Here is a 19997-nt window from a genome sequence, read left to right as displayed (position 1 = left end):
ACGCTCAAACAGCTTCCAGTCTAGTGGAAAAGCCTTCTAGATTCTGGCTTGATTGGGCCCCATATTCTTTGGCCCATGGCTGCCAGAAAGGTGGGAGGTCTTGCATTGATGGGCTTGTTTCCTTTCTTAATTGATGTAATAGCTATAAAATCCATATACTTAGTTTACTGGAAGATTTTGATGAAATGGCCACAACCATCCCACTAAAGAGAATAATAATATCACCTACTATTTACTGAGGACCAGACACCAAGATAATTAGTTTCAATGCCTTATCTCCTTCCTCAACAGGAATCCTCTTCTTCCCATTTCATAGATAAGGAAACTGAGGTTTAGAGAAGTTCAGTTACTTGCCTACAGGCACATGACTAGTTACTGTGGCAAAATTTGGGATCCAATAGCGACTTGTCGATTCCAAAGTGCGGGGTCTGGACCATCATGTGATATTAAACGTCATGTTTTTATATTCTGAATATTTAATCTTTTGTATTCTGACCTTTTAAAAGGATTTTGTAATTGACTACCTAATTAGTAATAGTTCATAATTTGTATTAATACTCATGTGTGAAAATAATGCTCCCGCTTCTAATCATGGCACCAAAATGACCTTGCTCCTCCCAGAAAAGATCATGTAAGTCATACTGAATATCCAATTATTAAATACTCAAAATATGATGCTTAGAGTATCTTTATAGAATGGCAATTCATTTTGACACCATTTCACTCAATTTTCCTTCTGTACTGGCATCAGATTTGCTAAAAATATTGAATCTGGTAAAAGAATTATAGCATTTATACTAAATGGCATAACTTAGAGCTGCTTTTCCAGACATGGTGGGAGCGAAAAATACCAAATACACACTATTATATTTAAAATAGATAACCAACAAGGACCTACTCTGCTCAATATTCTGTAACAACCTAAATGGGAAAAGAATTTGAAAAAGAATAGATACATGTATATGTATAACTGAATCACTTTGCTGTACACCTGAAACTAACACAACATTGTTAATCAATTATACTCCAATATTAAATAAAAATTTTAAAAAATAGTGCAGAAAAGGTGATACCAAATGCTTGAGAAATACCAAACTGAATAGGATTCTCTGATAAGCAGCGGAGAATTTTATTTCAATGGCCTTGAAACCATAAGGTTATTTTCAGGTAGAAAGGAGCAGTCTTCCAGCAATGAATAGCTTAAGAGGTCATCATTAAAAATTCACACCCTGCAGCAACTCATCTGGTCTACTAAATGAGGATTGGATTCTGGAAAGAAGTTACTTTAGAATTAACCCAGATACCTACCTCTCAATACATATATATCACAAAATACCTATAAAAAGTAATGAATATACATTTATTAAATAATCAAATACATTATTCCTAGTTCAATTTTGGAAATTAAAGAAACATTAACTAAGCATGAACTGATTTTATACATGAAAACCCTTTAAGGGAGGATATCTAGAAGATTTAGGCAAAATGGTGAGAAAAGATGGAATCATACTCTCCAGTGTATGTGAGGTGAGATGGAAACAGACGTAACCCAAGCTGCCCAATAAGAGCAGGTTCAATTTTTCAATTCTTGACCACGTTCGTACCTAATGTGCTTTTGCTTGAGTTCCATCTTTGTTTATTGTTAGCAGGGCCAATTTTTTATGTATTTATACAAATATTGAAAAAATATGGGCACAATTTTAAAGCAGGCCCAGAGGGAGATTTCTACAAAGGCTTTTTAGATAGTGGGCTAACACATGGCAAGAGCGTCAAAACGTTTGGTTCTGGAACACAGCTCATTGTTACAGGTAAATATTCTTTAAATTCTGTAGTAAGGTAGGGGAGCGAGGCAAGCAATACAGGCACTGCACGCTGCAGTGCTGGTGTTGGCCCAGAATTCTTGGATTTGATCCCTGTTTGGGCACGAATCAGGGTGGGGTCTCTGGAGAGGTCGGTGACTCCGTCCAGGTCCTTGGAGTCTGCCTGGTTCCTTCTCTGCCTGACCGAGTACAGAGGACATTGACAAGAGTTAGGCAGTTAGACCAAGTGTGAGTCCCTCAGTGGTGGATACATTAGGTTCATTGGGTCTTGGAAAATTTCAAAGACTCTTAGTTGGTTTTTTAATTTGGTTCCAGAAATAACTGATGGAAAAATTGGACAAATATTGTTCAACTTGTCATTTAGTTAGAGAATGATTAGTATCAAGTAGAAAGATATTTAACTTTGCAACCATATTCAAGCATGTCTTAAGGTGGATTTTTTTTTTTTTTCTAAATTCAATCCAGTAAATTTGTTCCCTCCTCATTTGCCTTAAAGGTGAAATTTTGCCTGGATGAGGGGGGAACATCTCTCAAGGATGTTCCTACCCTATGAGATCCATGGAAATGAAAGTTTTTTAAAATTTTCACAAAGTTGGTAAAGCATTGGAAAAAATGAAAGAATTATATATTTTGATCTCTTTAGTGGTTGTGATCATATGAACAAATGAATCTGTAAATTGAAAAGCAACATACCGGTTCCCCTTTTTCAACTGACTCTATTCAATGTAAATTATAGCAATCAAATTAAATAAAGGTGACCCAGATATAACTCATAAGTGTCCTGAAAAATCATTTTTAGTAGTGTGTGGTGCAGGGAAAAATATGGACTTTGATTCTGGATCTGTCACTTTCTGTATGATGATCCTTTAGCAAATAAAATTTGATTCACTGGTTAGTGCTTTAAAAAATTGTGCAAATAATGCATGCCCATTGCGGGAAAAAATTGAAAAATACAAAAATAAAGAAAAATTAAAAATTTTTATAGACACATCACTGTTAACAGTTTGATATATTTCTAATCACTTATTCCATCTGTGCAACAACCATCTCAAGTAGGTGTTGTGAGGATTAAACAAAATTAAAAATGAAAATTACCTACCACAAATGTTGGGACGTGGTCTATGATAAAAAGATCAATTCCTTCTCCAGAATTTAAATTATTACTCATTTACTCATTGGAATTCTTTATGAAATCAGTAGTACAGCTAAATGTATTAATTACCATCTAGTCTTAGGTCATTTTAGAACAAATGGTCGGTACTTAAAAATTCTCTCAGTTTCTATGACCAATTGTTACCTGCTTCTAAAAGTGGTAAAATGTAATAAGCATTATCTCAAATATTATTAGCCTGAATATAAGGTGCTCTCTCATCTTGCAGTAGAAATATCTGGAAGTAAAAAAAGTGTTTTTTTAAATATTATTTTTTTTTTGCAACTTGAACATACAAGCTTATAGAGATATAGACAAAAGTCAAATATTCAATTGTAGTATTTAATTTATTTGGATTACACCTGAAAGTTAAAAATTATGTCAATACAAAACCAGTTGAGAAATATTGCTTTTTGCCCACACATTTCATTAAAAATTTTGTTCAGACCCTAAACAGGCACCTAAAACATCTACCTTAGAGCAACTTTCTAAGTCATCTCAGGGTCTGTTTGTTTTGTGATCCCCATACGATGATGCCAGTGGGTATTTCATTCAAAGAAATAATTACCCACTTATAAAATAAAAGGAAAGCATTTGTAAAATTTATTCTATTATTCTGTACATGTGCCAGGTAAGCACAAACTGTAGAGACTTCAATCCCAAATAATTATTACCAGGTAATATTAATACTCCCAAACCAGCTTTAACTGAGTTCCTTTCAGGTTGATATCTTGTCCAGGTAGTACTTTTTGACCAGAGCAGAGTATTAGAAGAGTATCTTTTAATATGAACGGTTGCACAGGCACTGATACATAGGCAGCCCCTTGTTTTGTGAGGGATAATTTTGAGAAAGAAAGCCTCACCTTATGTTCTGGCACCCTCGGTCTGTTTGAATCCTGCATGTTTTGCTTCTATATCACAGAACTAGGATTTGTAAACATATTTTACCATGCCTTATGTCATTCTGGAGTTAGATCTTACTAATTATGAACCCCTAGGGCAGAAAAACAAGCAAACTATAATGCACAAACTATTTGTCACTTATTTAAACTGCTTGTTTGCAAAATCTATTTGAGAAGACCTAACAGAGCAAACATATATAGAGGCAGAGCATGAAATAAGAATAGAAGATCAAAGGCACTAAGGGAAGCAGAAGGGAAAAGGCCGCTGATAATCTAGCAAGAAGCACAGGGTAAGATTTTATGCTCAAAGGTAGCAGAGTTACGTGTCAGTTATATCTCAGTAAAAAGAAGTGAACAAAAAAAGAAAAAAGAAGGTAGGGGAAAATGTAGTAGAATACATACCCTTTGTTAACTGATAAAATGAAGCACACCAAATTTTCAAATATGATATGTTTTCCCACCATAAAATTAGAAAAAGATTTCAAGGCAGGAGTTTTGAAGGAGGAAAGTGATGTAAAGCATGGACATTGACTTCAATATCCATTCCATAAAATGGAAGAAACGGTCTTTAAGCCAACCCAGTTTATACTCCCAGTGCATTGATGATACGGCACCATAACATTTAATGTCATTCGGATGGTGACCCTCAGCAGATAACGTCAGGCAAGTTTTCGTGATCCAAGGTGACAATAATAGGATTTGAGGACCAGGCATCCTGCCATTTCTCTAGTCATCCTGCCTTGAAGGTCCGCTGCCAGGAGTTGCAAGCTGAACTCTGAGCTTGAGCTGGAGAGAAGTCAGATTGAGGCTGAAATTTCTGGTAAAACTTCGGATGCCAATAGATTATGCTGTTGATTGGGGAAAAGCCATTTGTTCTGGACAACATAAGTTAAGTAGTCCCATATACTGATTACATATATTTAACCAGTGTTCCCTTTGATTTTCTTAACCATAGATATGCAGGGGATAAGACAAGATAGATTATTGCCTATTAATTGGGTGTGTAAAAGGCACATTTCCTATGATGAAGGCTTTGAAAATTCCAGATGTATCAGAGCACAGCAAACCAGGGAATCAGTCTTCCTGCTTGATTGCCACAGATCCAATTGCAACCCCCAGATACTGAATTTCTAGCGGTGAGGGCATGACTTGGTCCCATGAGATTAAAATGTCATATTGGACCACACAATCATTACAAATTCCTAATAAAATGATAATGATAATAATAATTATTATAATCTCATTTCTGTAGCACTTTTAATCAAATTGCTTTTCAGATCTTGTTTTATTTTGGCCTCACTTCAGCACTGGTAGGGATGTTGAATTGATTTACATTATCATCATTGTTTCAATAAAATAAGGCTTTAGTTTACCTGATTAGCTCAGACACAGAACTTGTTAAGAGCAAAAAGAACCAGGAACAGAACCCTGGTCTCTTGAATAGCAGGCTGTTATAGTCCCACTAGGATTTGAAGAAATCAGAGAAGCTAAATTAGTCTAAAGTTTTTGATATGGGTTGAATCACTGTGGAGTTAATACATAAAAATTTTCGGCACGGGGACGAAACTTGTGGTCACAGGTAGGTATCAGAGGAATGCAATTTTTTTCAAGTTTTTGGAGGGAGGGAAGAAAAAATTAGAGTAATAGTTAAGAATCTTTAGAAAAAACAGGGCTGTGATGGTATTTAAATGTAGAAACCTTAGAAGGATTTTTAAACAAATCTGTATAGTAAAGGACAGCACAGATAACACTGTGCATATGCTGTGATAGGAATTAGCTTTGTGTCCATGTGGACTTATACAAAGTGCTCATACGTATGTAATTATTATGAAAATGTTTGACCCAAGGCTGAAGTTTGTTATTACAGGTAAGTTTTGTGAGTTGACGTATTACTTTTCTGATGGTGAAAGGGTGTTGTCAAGGAGCCTGGGCTTTGGCATCAGGCTGAGCTGGAGCTCCAGGTCCATCACTTACTGCTTATGTGAACTTGGAGATGATTCTCTGGCCTCAGTCTCCTAATCCATAAATGGGATAACAGTATGTATCGAGCATGGGTTGTGTTGGAATTGAATGAGACAGTGTGAATAAAGTACTTTGCACATTGGCTAACTCATCATAGGTGCTGGATAGGTGTACCTACAACTTATTCCAAGAGAATTGTGTCCAGTATAGAGTTATTTGCAACCTATAATATTAAGAGAACAGATATTCTCCAGTGAATACAGTTGTACTTCTAACTGCTCAAATGAAAAGTTATCTTACTGTCCACTCACACAAAAAGATTGAATTTAGACATACTTTTTTCTCTTTAGCAGAATTTTTCCTCACTTAGCAAGAAAAATGAGATTAAAATGTGTCTGTTTTTCATTTCTGTTGTTGTTCTATGTTTGTAAACATAGATTATGAACACTTTAGGTACATAGAACAAGAAAATAAATCTTAATCCTTTATCTCAATTGCTATTATCTCTACACCAATATTTATTGCCTCTAAAATTTATAGCCAATAAGTTTGAGTTTCATACTCATGTTTATAAGGAAAAAAATTAAATTCATACAGAAAATGGTCGAGATGTAAAGTCAATTAAATGTAGTTAGAAATGTCATAAATTTGAAATTCTTATTTAAATATAAATTAGCTGTAATTATTTATTTGATTAAAAATGTGACAAGACAAAATAGAACATGTAAATCAAGATCAACAAAGTACATATACAGTTGGAGAAATTTTTAGTGTCATTATTATAATCAATCAAATATTTTTGCTCTAAAATTGAGATGTATAAAATTAAAATAAGCACACTGTGAACTAACTATATTTACAGTATGAGTAAAAAATCAACATTATTTGCTTACTGATTTAGTATAAAAATCAGGAACTTGGCTACACAGGCAGAAATTCTCAAGAATATTTTTCCTTTTCTGCTCAATGGGGAAATCCAGTTCTTCTTTTCTTAAGAAATTGCCCATTGAATTATTAAACTAAATCCAAACTTGTCAAAAGACAATATCAGTAAAGCATTAGCGTTTCAATTGAAGATCAAATTGGAAAGAGTTCTAACATCTATAATTTCAATTGTTATATTAACAATAAATGTATAATCAAGAACATTCCAGCATTCAAGTGACATCCTTTGCAAACTGTGATGTTTTTGTACATATCTTGACATTATGTCTGCAAGAAAACTCGGGAACCATAACTTTTAACATTACACTAATTATATGTACTCTTTATTCAGCAGGCGTAGACACAGAAATATTTGAGCTTGAAAACAGTTCAGCAGCCCAACAGGGTAGACTCAAATTTGGGGGGAGACAATAAAAGTCAAAATATGGTGCCTTCTTAGTCATGCTTCAACTTCAAATGAAATTCCAAAATAAAATGTGTTCTTGATGAACATTTTCTAAAGTGGAACAAAATTCTGTAAGTGCATTACTTGGTAAGGTAAATATAAAAGCATTTCCAAAAATAATACATTTTAATAGAAATATTGGAAGTATTGCTGTTTTACTTCTAAACTCAAGGCACTGTTTTGGAGGTGCAACTTTAATATTGCCCTCCTCAAAAATCTAGAGTGGTTCAGATGTGACATTGAGAAGTTGTACAAAATTAGAAATCAACAAGGAGAACTTCTTCACTTCAGAACTGAGCATGGGACCCACATTTGAAGCTCAAAGTTCAACTTGATAGATTGTCAAATACAGGTGGAGGTAGAGTCCCAGTAATACAAGTAACTGTATATTGTTTTTAAAATGATAACCCCCTCCTGACATTTATTTATTTAGGAATTAAGATAAATATGGTGCATTCCGGAATCAGTTAAATGAAGAATGAGGTTCCACAGAGATGCAGAACGTGAGAATGTATTAACCGGCCAAAGAGAGCGTGTTACAAAACACAGGATAGGAAAGGGAAATAGCTTAGAAGTGACCAAAGATTCTTACCTGTAGAGAGACCATCAAAGTTACATGGTCTTCTCCCCCAACCCTACCACCCACTCTCATTCCCCTTAAAACAGGCTCCACTATGATAGAACAAAAGAGATTTAAGAAAATAAATTTGTCCTTGAATGTTCCAAGCATTGATATGGGGCAGTTTTAAGTCATATTCCAACTTAGCAAGTGGAGAAGGAACCAAAGCCAAGGTGCGAGCCAGCCTCTGCTCCTGAACAGCTGTGACTTTGGACAGGTTATATAATCTCTTGATCATCTCTTCCCATTGAAAATAAGAGCAATAATAAGTACCTAGACATCTACTGTGGATGAAAGGCCATGATGAGAACTAATTCAATGGAAGCTTTTCTTCCTTTTACTATAAGCTAGGTTGTTCCAAACCACACACTATTTATGTTTCTCTAATAATTCTTTTCAATTCTATTCCATTATCCCCTACAGATAGAAGCCTTGATGTAGACATGTCTCCCAAGCCCACTATATTTCTTCCTTCGATTGATGAAATAAACCTCCATGAGGCTGGAACACATCTTTGCCTTCTCGAGAATTTTTTCCCTGATGTTATTAAGGTCTATTGGAAAGAAAAGAATGGCAACATAGTTCTGGAATCCCAGCAGGGAAATATCATCAAGACTAATGATACATACATGAAATTCAGCTGGCTGACCGTGACTAAAAAGTCAATGGATAATGAACACGTCTGTATCGTCAAACACGAGAATAATAAAAGAGGAATTGATCAAGAGATTCTTTTCCCTTCAATTAACAAAGGTATGTGATTATTAAGAAACATAACCTCCCATGATTCTTTTCTTCAAAGAAAATACCCCACCTTTACGATCAAGCATTAATGAAAAACAAATATAAATTGTTAAATGTTGTTACATTTAATGGTAGCATAAATGTCCTGCTATTTCCCCACAAAATTAAAATTGTATTGGCTTTGAAACATTAAAAAAAAAAAAGTTTACTGAAGCTTTTTCAGCTCAGTCTTATCATCTGAAATATAAAGGTCACAATGATGTATTTTAGGGTTGCTGTATAGATTAAATGAAACAAAGCATGTCAAAGTACCTGTCAATTTAGCACATAATAAATGCACAAAGAGAGATTCCATTTTTGATGATCTTACTTGATCAGGAAATAAGAACAATTACACATCTTTCAAGAAGGTTCTACTCAGCAAGCAAAGTCCCTCTCACTTCGCTCTTACTTTACTCAAAGTATAACACAGAAATAATGAGTCACTAAATGACAAAGTGGTGTTCATATGAGGAAGCCAGATCATGGCTCAACAGAATGTAGAATAATTGCTGCTACATGTTTATTATGGTCTTAGGTTTTTGAGGTTTGTGTTTTATCTACCACTTAAGCTAAAATTTTGCAATTGAAGATTGGGTGAGCCTAAAGTGTACAGGCTTACTCCCATTTTACATAATGAATGTATTTCTTGCCATTGGTAAATGCCTCTCAAGAAACTTTTATTGCAGCCCTAGCACGTGCCAGGCCTGGAGGGATGTGTGGATGAACACATTCGGGTGAATTACTGTCCCAGGAGGGTGCACTACAGTAAAGAGAATATACTCACTTCCTAATCACTCAGGGTCTCTCATGATTCAGGCATGATGTCCCAAAGGAGTCCCTTTGATGCAGATGCTTTACATATCCACACAGTGCGGGCAGAGGGCTGGCTGTACCTTGGCCCTGGCAGTGGTCCTGTAACTCACTGGACTCGTGACTTAATGACCTGAGTATTCACCTAACAGACCAAAGGACCCAGAGTGCCCATCAGAAGAAATCATTTTGTATCAGTTATTTTCTGTGTGGTTAGGAAAACTTTTTAAGCAGTGGCAACCAAGCATAAAACAAAACTGTGCAGAGATTTTGGTGTGTAGCAGTCTGAATTTCTGAAGCAAGTCTTTATCTTCTCAGATCGTGAGTTCATCCAATGATCAAATTATATTGGAGCACTTGCCTTGGCTTTGTCCTGGGGCTGCGATAAAGAGCAAATGAAATAACGTCAGTGAAAACGCTTGCTTTCCAAACCATAACACTGATGTATTTATTCATGCATTCGTTGTATTTATTGATATGCTTTTCTCAAACTAACTAGAGTAAGATTACAAAAACAACCCTAAATTTCTATTTCTACAGCTAAGAAACAGAGGGGAAGCAAATACGCAAAGTGTAAGTTTAACATAACCTTGGGTGTAAAGGTCCTATTAGGTTTTGATTTTGCTAGTGATCAGGGAAAAACAAGAATGATAAGTTCCATGGTGATGATGATCATAAAGGAGAGAAGTTCCAGTTCATAATGTGTTTTACTTGGCACTTAATTTCTGAAATAAATGTCTCCCATGGGCTTCTCAGTGCAACAAAGCGAATGAGGGCATTTCTGTCAATGTCATTCTACACTAAATTCCTAATGCTGTTTCATAGAAGTTTTTGTTGGTTGTTGTTTTTGTTGTCTTAATGAAAGATAAAAATATAACATGGAAGCACAAATCAATGAAGTGATCTTGAAGGCTCATAAAAGTAATCTGGTCCAAGTTCTTGATTGAGGAAGAGAACTTAGGGTATTCACACAAATTTTATGATGAAAACTTTTTATGCTATTGTTTTTACCTCAATCAATGTATGGTGATAAGTGATTTTTATTTATCTTATAATAAATAAATTCGCTGAAAGGAAAAGAAAGAGGTTTTTAAGACATATTAAAGTCAGTTCTTCAGTATATTTTAACACCTAACATGAGTGTACTAACATTTTCCTTCTTGGGATTTACCCCAAAGTAACACAGGTTTACCCTCTACCTGAAAGTAGATTGTTCCTATGAAACCTTTCCTAAGCTGAAAGGCATAAAGCGAAGAAGCAATCATCTTAAGGCAGATCTTGCTAACAGATGCGCAAAGTAAATGGAGATAAGGCACAGATGCTCACAGATACAGTTCAGAGCTATGGCAGCTTGATGCTGAAATGCTGATGTAGTCCCTTGGCGGTGCTGTCCTTGTTGCTGGAGTGCCCGCTGCCTCTATCATGGCTGGCTGCAAAACAAGCACTAAATGCTATTTTTGCTTTTAGCCTTTTCTCGTAAAAGTGAAAATCCTCTTCAGATTTCTTTCTGTTAGCAAAAACAGGTACGAATGTAGGTCTTTCGTAAAAGCGAAGTGGCGTAAACTTTTGAAAAATAGGGGATACTTGTACCTTGAACCCATTTTTTAGAGCAAACCAAATAGAGGTCTCCCTGAACCATATCATAAACTAGAACCATATCATATGTACAAAAGCACATCTAGGAGAAAAAGGATAAACCAAACAACCTCTGTGTCTCTGATTTCCTCCATCCAACAGTCTATTATTTTTTTAAGAAATTTTGTTTTTGTATGAATGTAGGAGAAAAAGGGTAAACCAAACAACTTCTGTGTCTCTGATTTCCTCCATCCAACAGTCTATTATTTTTTTTAAAGAAATTTTGTTTTTGCATGGATGTTTGCCTTTTTTTTTTCATTGTAGATAAATACAACCTTCACCTCAGGTTATCATATTAACTAGAAATATGATTTGGTCTATCTCTCTATCCTGGAAAGAATTGAACTGAAATGCTGAGCTCCTGTAATAAATATTTCATTTGTTAAGAATAATTAAGATCTCTGGAAAAGAAGACGTTTTCAGTGTCCACCATGGTGGAATTATGTTGTCTCTCTATACATTAATTTCTCTGTATTTCTATGGATTATTTTTTACAAAGTTCTTCCCACCTACTCTATCTCATTTAATCCCCCATGACCATCCTTTGAATGCACTCTGTCATCACTGATATGACTTATCCTCTAATCTTTATTCCTCTTTTGTACCGTGGAATACCCCCAAATACAACTCACTCCAGTGTCACTGGGGAGTTAAAGGAGATAATGCATATGAAGTATTTAAGCAAGTACCTGGCACAGTAATAATCACTCACTAGCTATTAGCCTCATTTATATTGTTATCCTGACGTCCACAAACTCCACAACTGCAGAAAATCACGTACATGAGTTGGGGATACTGGGGGTATGTGTGATTTGGAAAGGTTTGACTGCTTTTTTTTTTTTGATGGGAAATTTACCTAAGCCAGACTCCTTCAAACATGAGATTCTGTTGTAGATTCTGGGATTGGATGCATACATTTTGGGAGCATCCCTTCATGTCAGCAGTGGGCGCTGAAGATGTAGAGCAGCCGCTTTTTCTGACGATTTGTCTTCTGACAGTATTTCCTGAACACTTTGGGGCGTAGGAGAGGCGAACACAGAAGGAAACCAAGATGATCTTGGATATTACCCTCCAGTTGTAATAAAGAAGAACAAAAATGCACCCTTCATGAACTTGAACATCCTTGGATACAGAAAACAGTATATGAACTAGATCTACTGAATTACATTGAATCAGACCATCTATTCCCAGATTGTAGGGCTCTTATTTTTAATGATTCTCTCCTCTCTCAGCAGATTCTATCAGTCTGTCTATCCAGAGACACACACAGTGATGCACACTGTCAAATAATGGATATAAACAATACACTAATACTTGCTCTTATTTCTTGTAGAGGTCACTACACATGCCTGCGTGAAAAAAAGAAGTGGTAAGTTTTTGTCTAGGTTTGCCTTTATGTCATGCTACAGCACATTTTTTTCCTCTGGATAAATTTAACTTTTGAACTTCCTTGGTTTAAGGTAGAAAAACCAGAATGCCTGGATGCTGCAGAAATAGATGTGATATTTTAAGTAAATCTATCATCATTTCCTAGGAGTCATCTTAACACAGTAAATGCTGGTTTTGGTGTGACATGACTCTAAATTAGGGGGTGCAGTGATAGGTTCTGAATTATTTCAACAGTGGATTTCCTCCACTTGTGTGGCTTGTGTTTCTAATGACTAGGGAAACGTGATATCAAGTTGTTTGTAGATTTTTTTTTTTTAAGTTTTAGCCCTTGCTAGTAGCTAATACATGAACTGACACTTACCGAGAGCTTCGTATACCCAGGTGTTGTGCTGTGTCTTGCCTGCCTATTCTGTTTACTCCTTATAATACTCCTAGGAGGTGATACAATATTTTCCCCTCACTTTACAGATGAGGGCAATGAGCTACAATTAGTTAAGTCCCTTGTACGAAGCCACACAGCTCTATCTGGGGAGTCAACCCAGCTCATCTGAATCATCGGTTCATACACTTACTCAGTTCTCTATCCCTCCTCTAAGATATAAATATAGAGCAAGAATCCCAAAGCCAAAGCCCTGAGACCGAGTGGGCAGGGGTGTAAGAGCCTGGGCTTCCGCTATCACAGACTGGACTTTAACCCCAGTTCTTTCACTACTAGTTGCATGAATATGGGTAAATTCCTTACATTTTCTGAGGACTACAGTCGTCATCTGCCAATAGGGAACAATTACACCCTACTCAGTTATTGCAGACATAAGGTCACATATGTGGAATATCTCCCATAGGGTATCCATTTAGCTGGCACAGAATCAGTACTAGTTGGTGGCCCTTTCTCCCTACATGAAGGTTCTAAGTGAATTTAGAAGCACTGGCTCTGGCCCTGCTGGTCCTTCTTCCGTTCCCAGTATCAGGGGGCCTGGAACTCAGCTAACACCTGACCTGACTGAAGGCATTGAGTTATGAGCACATCACTTCCTGAGATCCCTTTCCACACCAAGTGCTGGTGATTCTGGAGTTCTGACTCTATGAAGATGAAGCGTGGAAAAGGGAAATTTCCTCAGGAATGGACTCAGCCTTGTGGTCCATTGAGGAGCCAAGTCAGGCCCGTCATCATTGTTGGCAATTATTTCTTGACATCATATATGTCTTCGAAACCTTGATAGGAGAGGAAGTGCCATTACCTAATAACATCCTAGCCACAGTGAGAGATGTGAAAGAAAATACAGGTGACTGAGGCATGAGATCCTAAAGTTTCAGAGAATTTGGATTAAACAGTTTATTCCATTTTGTGCAATGTTCTCTTTACTAAGCCCCCAACCACCCCACTGTGAACACCAGCAGGTTTCCCTGATTTGTACCTCTCATAGGAATCTCATTGATGCTTCTAGCTGCGACGCGTTCCCCCATCACTGTGTTTTATCCTCTCAAAAGAACAGCTGAAACTAACCAAGATGACTTCTCCTAGATTCCCTGCAGCTGCAGCTCATGAACACCAGTGCCTACTACACCTACCTCCTTCTCCTCCTCAAGAGCTCGGTCTATTTTGTCATCATCGCCTTCTGTGTGTGTAGGAGAACAGCCGTCTGTGGCCATGGGAAGAGCTCGTGACAGAGGGGACCACAAAGGGGTCACCTTTCCTTCATCATCTCTTGTCTCTGAAAGTGTCTGCTGAGGATCTAGCTGGGCTTCCTTTCTGGGTTTGGGTTATGTCAGTTCACATGCGTATTCTTCTGTGTGCCATTATTGTGTAAGGGCTTTTCAAAGCACTGGGCAAGCAGACAGTTTGACTCCGTGACAGGGAATTCTGCCATCACTCGGGGGCAGGGCCCAGGGCTGGCCCAGGGGAGCCTCTCCCACCACTGTCCCCACAACCGCACCAGCTCCTCCTGCCCCCGAGTCCTCGTGCCTCCTGAGGGCGCACAGCGGGCAGCTCCCCTCTCCTCCCTCAGTGCCTCCACCCAGACCACGGCCCCCACCCTCCCTGCCACCCACCCTGGGGCCGCCAGCTTTGCCACTTGACTCCTGTCCTTGGATTTTCATAAGAGACACAAAAAATAAAAAAAAAAATCAAAAGTCCACTTTTGTCTGTGTATTTTAATTTCATGAAATCTAACCAAGGTAAGAAACAGCATGACAACTGAGCTATCACATCCAGCGCTGGTTGTAATCATGGTCACACCGCATTTCTGAGTCTTTCCCTGAGATGTTGGTTATGGTGCTTTCTTTGGGACACTGGCTCCCACGGGACCCACCGCCAAACAGAGGTGCCTGGGTTCCTTCTCTTTCAAAGGTCACCGGATTCAGACTCATTGGTTTGGGATGTTCCTGTGATGACAGTGTAATAGCCAGCGTGACCTGCACTGTGTGTGCTCAGATCTGTACTAGTGTCTCACAGGCACTGACTCCTGATCCTCGCATTAACCCTGTGAGAACTGCACCGACACCAGAGGGGCATCGGGTGCAGGGTGAAGCACAGAGACTCTGAGCCCTGAGAACTTGGGTTTGAAGCCTGGGTCTGTATTAGTATCTGTGCGACCTCAGGCAGCTATTTGAACTCTCAGTGCCATCCTCTGTGTAATGACGTTACAGCGCCCTGTCTCCTGGAGCATACGGATTAGATGAGTTAATGATGCTTGGTCCATGCGAGACCTCAGCAACATTAGCATCTACTGTTGGTAGCTCTGCTGTAAAAATAGTAGATTCCACACATACACCGAACCACCAAGAGTCATCTCTAATCTCATTCCCTGCAGATGGGTTAGATGTGGATGAAACAGGGACTCAGTTTCTACTGTTCACCAGGTAAACCCATTAATCCTCTAAGAGCCCTTGGAGGAAGGAACAGTTGTAGCCCACAGTTTACAGATAGAAGAGATGAAGTTATCTGCCCATCACCACTATTTTGTAAGTAAGAGTCATTTAGAACCAGGTCTCTCTGATCTCAGAGCCTGTATTTTGTTACCTCGTATCTTTTAGCTTTCCCAACACACTTTCAACTGGGAAAACAAAGCAAAACAAATGAAAAGAAAACAAAACATGCACTGCTTCTTTACTAAAGACATCCTTCAAGGCATCAGTGAGAAATTTCTAAAGGACTTGTGAGTGCACCTGTCTTCTCCTCATGTACATACTCTGGAATCACCATAGCTGCTCCCTTCGTTGTCAACACCATGGAAATCCTGCCTTACTCTGTGAGTGTGTCTAGATTTGTAACTGCCCTTTTGGGGGGTGTAATGAATTGGACTGAGATTCTCAGGCAGAGCAGGACAGTGGATGGTGTTCTGAGCATCCTGACACCACAGCTCCTCCCCTAGACTCAAGAGGCCCTGAGGTCCTCAGAATCTCCCTGTGGAAGCCTCTTATGTGTCCAGGTGCATTTCTGAGGTGGGAGGAAGACATACATCCTTTTGGTCCAGTCCTTTTCCACTACAGAGCTGCTGCCATGTGGTATTGGGGGAGGAACCCTGGACCAGAGGTTCCACATCACACCCCTGTTGTTAGAGCCTCGGTTACTTGGTTTGTTTTAACCAGCTGTGTCATTTCTTCTTGACCACGTAATGTTGCCTAGTTTATCCATCTTTATAAGAAAGTGTTCAAGTTAAATACTTTCAGATTTCCAGAGCAATTTACAAATTTAATGACTAACATCCTAATGAAGCAATAATAGCAAATGCTGGAATATTGCTTTCTGGTACTGGTCTAGGTACCTATTAACTTATTTAATTCTCACAAGAAGCCTATAAGACATGTGCAATTCAATCTTTTCTATAGATGGGGAAACTGAGGCAGAGAGGTCTAAGGAGGGTCCCCAAAGTAAAACAGCTAATAAGAAACAGAGCTGGGAATTTGAACACCAGCAGTCTGGATACTGGAGCTCTGCTCTTAACTTCTACGTTAGTTGCTGCTAGAATAGAAACAGGTTACTTTTACTTTCAATTAAAACAGGAAATTTTCCTTCTCAGGCTAAGAAGTGGTAAAGCCAACTGCCTCTTTCCCTGTCCACATTTCCTTTCATTGCCCCTAGGCTGGGAAGAGGTTAATGCCAACTTCCCACCTACTAACAGGATTTCTGTGACTAAAGTCCAGGAGACTTTGTTGGATGAAATAAATATCAGAGCAAAAGGATGCATCCACAGGTGTGCAATGCAAAAGTTAGGTGAAGATTTGTATAGTTCCACATTAAAACATTCAAGGCTCAATAGACTTTATAGAACTAGAGCACTCCATACACTTCTCAACTATAAAAAAGGGAAAAGTCAGAGAATAATTCTCAAAGTTTTCCCCATTATGAATTCTCACTGTTTTGGAATTCTTTCTCTCTTCAACTTCACTCTTCGAATGAAATTCTGTCAATCAAGCAGCCTACGGTTAAGTAATACTTGATTTCCCCTTTTTTAAAAAAATCAAAATCCTATATAACTGTCAATTAGCAATTCTGAGTAATAAGAGACAACCGGAGGGACTATACCAAGATGACCTAATTCAGCCGAAAGGCTAGAAACTCCACATTTTCGTTAGCCATGAAAACTTGTCGGGGTAAGTGCATGATCTTTGTCATGCTCTGTTAGGCTAATTTTCTGTTTGCTTTCTTACTTTTGTTTGTCGTTTTGAATAACAGCATGTGCCGACCACTTAGTAAGCATCAGGAATTCTGTAGGCAGTTTGCTTGTTTCAAGTATGATGTTCATTTCACTAATGGAAAGACTAGGTCCCAGAGAGACTGGGAAAAATGCCCAAGGTTAAAAAAGGAGTAGTGCCAGAATCCACGTGGGCCAGGTCTGCAATTGTACCACAATGTAGGTGAATCCCAGGAGAGTGCTGTCAAAGGTCAGGATTTTGCTGATCCGACAGTTGAAAGATAGTATCTCCTCGTGGTTTTAATTTGCTTTTCTCTGACTAGTGAGGATAAACAACTCTTCATATAGGCAAAGTCTATTTATATTTCTTTTTCTGTGCAATATTTGTTCATGTCCTTTGATCATTTTTTCTATTGAGTAATAATACTAACAAGTAAGATGCTCATTTATATGTGTGTCTGTGTATTTCTCTAGGCACAGGCATAAAACAAAATGTTTGATGCATGATAGGTGGGTGAAAAAAAACTTGTATATTTTTCTATTTTCTCTAATGACTCCTTTTATATTTTTATTTTTTAAAATAAATGTATTTATTTATTTGTTTGTTTATTTATTTATTTTTGGCTGCATTGGGTCATCGTTGCTGTGCGTGGGCTTTTTCTAGTTGCAGTGAGCAGGGGCTACTCTTCATTGCTGTGCGTGGGCTTCTCATTGAGGTGGCTTCTCTTGTTGCGGAGCACAAGCTCTAGGTGCGCGGGCTTCAGTAGTTGTGGCACGCGGGCTCAGTAGTTGTGGCGCACGGGCTTAGTTGCTCCGCGGCATGTGGGATCTTCCCGGACCAGGGCTCGAACCCGTGTCCCCTGCGCTGGCAGGTGGAGTCTTAACCACTGCGCCACCAGGGAAGTTCCTCTAATGACTCCTTTTAAAGTAAAACCTTTTATATATCAGAAATAAACCAATGTATCATTTAAAATTGGAAAGCTCTTTTTTGTTTGTTTGTTTGTTAATCATCAACTTTTAGTATCTGCTAAACAGGTTCTTTGAGAAAGGAAGTAGAAATTCCCTTTTGGAAAGAAAAAAAGAGCAACCAGATACCAGAAAGGTGAAATCTAATTTAGATCAACTCCTTGATTCTCCTGAAATTGATCAAACCTCTTTAGCCCAGATACATGGCCCTCCTCTTACAGATTTGGAACTATTTCTGCATTGGTAAAGCATAGAAGCCAAGAGGGGAAACCTGCAAATCACTGCAAGTTTTGTGCAGCTGACTTCACTGCCAGGGCACTGCTGGGCAGTGTTTCCTGTGGTTTCCAACTTCTCAGCAACTTCCTTTCCCAACTAGCCCTGGGCTGCCCTGGCCTGAGAGGTGCGGAGACGGGAGGGCGGTGGTGGTGAAGGTGACAGCGTGAGTGGCAGGAGGGCGCTGGTATGGCTGGTGGTGTTTCATTTTCTCAGGCTTCTTTTGTTTGCGTGCTCTGTCGAATGTGGTTGATTCGTGGAAAATGCTCAAAGTCAAACCGGCCCCTGCTGGTTGGGACTGTGCAAGGGGTAGATGGGGTGTCACAAGGAAATAAGAACAGTTAAACCACAACCAACTTTGCTCACTTTCAAAGGGCAACAGCCAATGGAAGAAAATATCCTTCTACACACGCATGTGATTGTTATCAAACATACTCCTAGGCTGTGGGTCTGGGTTCCCCATTATTTCTGTATGCAGTTCCTCCAATTAGCTCCTATGTGAGTTGGGAAACTTACGCCCAGAATATTCAGATGCTGCTCCTCCGTCCACGCTCCTGACCCTGTTCTGGAGGACAGAGCAGACAGGACTCCTTGCAGCACTAAGATAATGCCTGACATTCCACCAACCACCCATGCTCTTCCATGATCTGTGATTTACTGAGGCTGGTACTTTTTGGTTTCATTTTCTCAGTATAGATGGGGTGACACAAGATCCGATCCCCCTAAACCCAGTGACATGGACAGAGTGCAGATGTGGGTGACAGAGAACAGAGTCATGGAAGCCCTGGGTTCACCTGTGCAATTGAATGTCACGTAAGTCCCCCTAAAGGGACAAGATGACTTCAGAGTCATCCTGAGCAAGGCTTACTAGAGGCACTAACATCAGATGACAGTGTGACGGGTAAATGAGCAGAGGACTGCTCAGCAATGTCAGCATGAAGAACAGGTGTCCCCCGCCCACCCCACCCAGCAGGGACCAGAGAGGGGGTCCAGACCCTGGACTCCATCCATCCAGTCCCAGAGGGAAGCGTGGCTCTATTGCTGAGACCAAGGTTTTTGCTCTCACATTCTGACCTCACGGCACATTCAAGTCACACACTGACCAGCTGGGACTTGTTCTCGTGACAACAGTGGGCATCCAAGAAAGCCAGCAAAAGTGCATTAGGCCTCTTGTAGTTGTCAACTGGAAAAAAATGCACAAGATAAGTTGAGTTTATTCAGTGTCTTACTGAGGACCATAGCCTGGGAGGCTGACTCTCAGTAGCTCTGAGAAACTGTTCTGCAGGGGAGGGGAGGGAGGTCAGTATATCTGTGACTTTGCTGAAGGGGTGCATACAATCAAGCACACATCAGGGTAGAAGGTTGCCGCTGGTCACGAGAATCAGCTCTTAGTTATTGGCTTTAGTGCTTTACTAAGTATGTAACAATGTAAAAAATTCAAAATTTTTTCAAAATTTTGGGTTCAAAATTTTTTTTCCTGAAAATATTTAACTATCTAAAGGTCTGTTCTGCTAGCTTTCCCAGTGCATAGAGTACCTCATTCCTGATCTCTACCCTGGACTCTTTTCAGGGTGTGTTAAAAGTCTGGGACTGCAGTTGCTAATGACTCAATCCTAGCAGAGCCAGAAGGTGAATGGCATTCTTGAGTTGGCAGTGCCCCC

General features: G+C 39.0%; 1 gene segment (V, D, J or C); it reads left to right on the top strand.

The window, feature by feature from the left end:
• Positions 1-14529, top strand: part of LOC118900815 — a 34505-nt gene extending 19976 nt beyond the window's left edge. The window contains 3 exon segments of the C gene segment in view: positions 8267-8596; positions 12408-12443; positions 13986-14529. Of these exon segments, the coding sequence occupies positions 8267-8596; positions 12408-12443; positions 13986-14128 (509 nt within the window).
• The last annotated feature ends 5468 nt before the right edge of the window (positions 14530-19997 follow it).

The sequence above is a fragment of the Balaenoptera musculus genome, chromosome 9 (genome assembly GCF_009873245.2).
Source record: "Balaenoptera musculus isolate JJ_BM4_2016_0621 chromosome 9, mBalMus1.pri.v3, whole genome shotgun sequence".
Taxonomy (NCBI): Eukaryota; Metazoa; Chordata; class Mammalia; order Artiodactyla; family Balaenopteridae; genus Balaenoptera; species Balaenoptera musculus.
Note: the sequence above shows the minus strand (reverse complement) of the source record. Positions and strands in the feature narration are given on the sequence as shown.